General features: G+C 46.8%; 1 protein-coding gene across 1 annotated transcript; it reads right to left on the bottom strand.

The window, feature by feature from the left end:
* Window positions 1-949: 949 nt before the first annotated feature.
* Window positions 950-1939, bottom strand: LOC145577890 (uncharacterized). The gene has a single exon (XM_081635311.1). The coding sequence runs from the start codon at window positions 1937-1939 to the stop codon at window positions 950-952; it is 990 nt and encodes a 329-aa protein (XP_081491437.1).
* Window positions 1940-2876: the final 937 nt, after the last annotated feature.

The raw sequence follows: 2876 nt of genomic DNA, 5'->3' as shown, positions 1-2876 counted from the left end.
TGAATTTAGCATCATCTTATGGTGCCTGAGTTCGGCAAACGTTTCTCGGAGATCTTACAGATGTTCGGCCGACTCTTTTGACTTGACAATCATGTCGTCAATGTATGCTTCTATGTTCCAGACGATCTGGTCTCTAAAAACTATATTCACAAGTCTTTGAAAGGTAGTAGAGGCATTCTTGAGGTCGAATGGCATAACTTTATAACAGTACAGCCCTTGCTCGGTCACAAACGCAATTTTCACACAATGGGATCTGATGGAATCCGGAGTATGCATCCATAAAACTCTTAAGAGCATGCCCGGCTGTAGAGTCAACAAGTCAATTAATCTTAGGCAAAGGAAAGATATCCTTCGGACACACCTTGTTGAGATCAATGTAATCTACACACATTCTCCAGGTTCCATTCGGCTTCTTCACCAGTATTACGTTGGCTACCCAATCTGGATAGTAACATTGTCGAATGAAACCAGCGCCAAGCAGCTTTCTTACATCGGGTGCAACCGCCTGATTCCTCTCTTTCCCGTGATTCCGCTTCTTCTGTCGGACGGGCTTAACAAGTGGAGTTACAACTAGCTTGTGCACAGCCAAGTCTTGGCTAATACCCGGCATTTCAGCTACTTCAAATGCAAATACATCCTTGAATTCTCTCAACAGCTTGATTAGGTCATCTCCAAGCAAACCCATAGCTATAGTGCCAACTTTGACCGTCCGATATGGTTGATCGGGGTCCAACACTATATCTTGGTGATCGCTGGCCGGCTGGGGTCTCATCTCTTCTGGCCGGCCAACGGTCATTAATCGCTAGGCATACTCTCTTTTAATCGATTTCCTCTTTTGGTCGACCTGGTATGCTTGAAGTGACCTTTCATTTGAGTTTGGCTCGAACGACTTCCCTCGTCCATGGATAATAGGCTTAACGGCCAGCTGGTTACATTCCTTCGACATTCTCTAATTTCCTTGAATCGAACCAATTTTCCCATCCGACCTCTCAAACTTCAGCAGCATCAGATGAGGAACAATCACTGCCTTGGTTGCGGTTAAAGTGGGGCGAACAAGTATGACATTGTAGCTTGTGAGCTCTTTGACCACAAGGAAGCGGATGACCATGTCCCTCGCTTCCCCCTTTAGCCCGAGCTGGACGGGCAGATCTATCTGACCAACTGGGTGTATGACACTTCCTCCAAACCTAACCAATGGGTAGGAGATTTCTTTGAGAACGTCTTCTAGGAACATCAAATTTTTCAAACAAGATAGACTGACAATGTCAAAAGAGCTGCCCATATCTATCAGTACCCGTTTGACCTTCAAATTGGCTATCTTTAGAATAAACACCATAGGGCCATTACGGAGAGCCTTGACCTCACCTTGGTCTGCTTCGCTGACAGTCACCTTTGGGAAAGGTTCAACTTTAACCCCCTCGGCATGCAACACCTTTGCAAAATTCCACGCGTCCTGCTTATTTCCATTCATGGTTGGGCCGCCTGCAACAAAGCAGCCTGATATGACGGCCACACAACCAGAATCACTACTGTTTCCATCCTCTTTTTCTTTGTCACTTTGATTTTTCTTCTCGGACTTGTTGTCTATCCGGTTGTAGGTAAACTTTGGCTTCATGACATATGAATTGATCATGCCCTTCACAGCCAGCTTGTCTAGTAACCTCTTCAAATTGTTGCATTCATTTGTATCGTGCCCCACGTCCTTGTGGTAGTGGCAATACTTGTTCTTGTTCCGATACTGAGCTGAGCCTCTCAACGGTGTGGGCTTCTCAAATTCAAACTTATCTTTAATCTCCATCAAAATAAAATAAAAATCCTTGTTGAATGGTATGCTTGGAAGAGGTATGGTTTGAGAAATCATCCGGCATAGTTGGTGTAGATACTGTGTCCGAATAAGCGATCCATTCGCACTGCTAGTGCCGAATGTAATATCTTGCATCCTTCCAACGACGAGACGGCTCAGTAACCTCCTTATGAGGCCATCTGCCCTGGCCCCCAGCCGACTACGTTTTCGAGGAGCCGAGACACATCTGCCCTTGGCACCCTCGGTGAACGCTCATGCCGACGGTACGGGGTATTCCCAGCATCTTCAGCATTGGTCCCTTTACTCTAAGCTTTCTTTTGGTTGCCTTCTCCCTCTCTCCTAGGCCGCTGTCTAGAAGAAGAAGGCCTCCTACCCTCGAGCTCTTTTCGGAGCTTGTTCAGAGTAAGCTTGAGCGAACCAGCAGTAACCGGAGGATCCTCAGCCTCATGGAATGAACATGTCAGAGGATCACTAGAATGAATTATCGTAACGTTTTCTTCGACAAGGTCGTCCTTGCCGGGGCCAGGGGCGGCACGTGGTATCTGACCATCTGCTGCCATTGCGGACGAGTATCCCCACAGACAGTGCCAAATGTTTCGAGGTTTTTCTGGAATCTCATGGGATACTGGTCACGCTTCGCTGGCAATGAGACTCGGACACCTGCAAAACTACGGAACTCCGGTGAATGGAGATCAGCCTCCAACGATCAAGTTAGTGATCGGAAAACGGAGAAAACCAGAGAGAGAAAGTAGAGAGAAGCTGGAGCTATTTAGTGCTCTATTTAATGTTATGTCACCACCCCCCTCCCATCATCAATGATTGGGGTATTTATAAGGGTTGGAATTTGTGCCCCTTAGGGTAAGTGACCTAGGAACGTGTCCCTTTAGGGCGTCGTTTTGTAGCTTTCAAGGGTAGTTGGGCCTCCTGATGTAAGGAGGCCTTTATTCTCTTTATTTTTCTGGGGTTCTTCATGCTCCGTATACGTGTCATCTTCCTATAGTGACACGTGCCGCCTCTTGATTGGGCCACGTGTCACCATAGGACTGGACCACGTATTTGGGTTATTTTTACC

Source organism: Chenopodium album, chromosome 14 (assembly GCF_948465745.1).
Source record: "Chenopodium album chromosome 14, dcCheAlbu1.1, whole genome shotgun sequence".
Taxonomy (NCBI): Eukaryota; Viridiplantae; Streptophyta; class Magnoliopsida; order Caryophyllales; family Amaranthaceae; genus Chenopodium; species Chenopodium album.
The sequence above is the reverse complement of the archived record's forward strand: the minus strand, read 5'-3'. Positions and strand labels throughout refer to the sequence as shown.

Bases quoted from the DNA above. Each gene is read 5' to 3' on its own strand.
- LOC145577890 (XM_081635311.1), bottom strand. From the start codon at position 1,939: ATGCAAGATATTACATTCGGCACTAGCAGTGCGAATGGATCGCTTATT.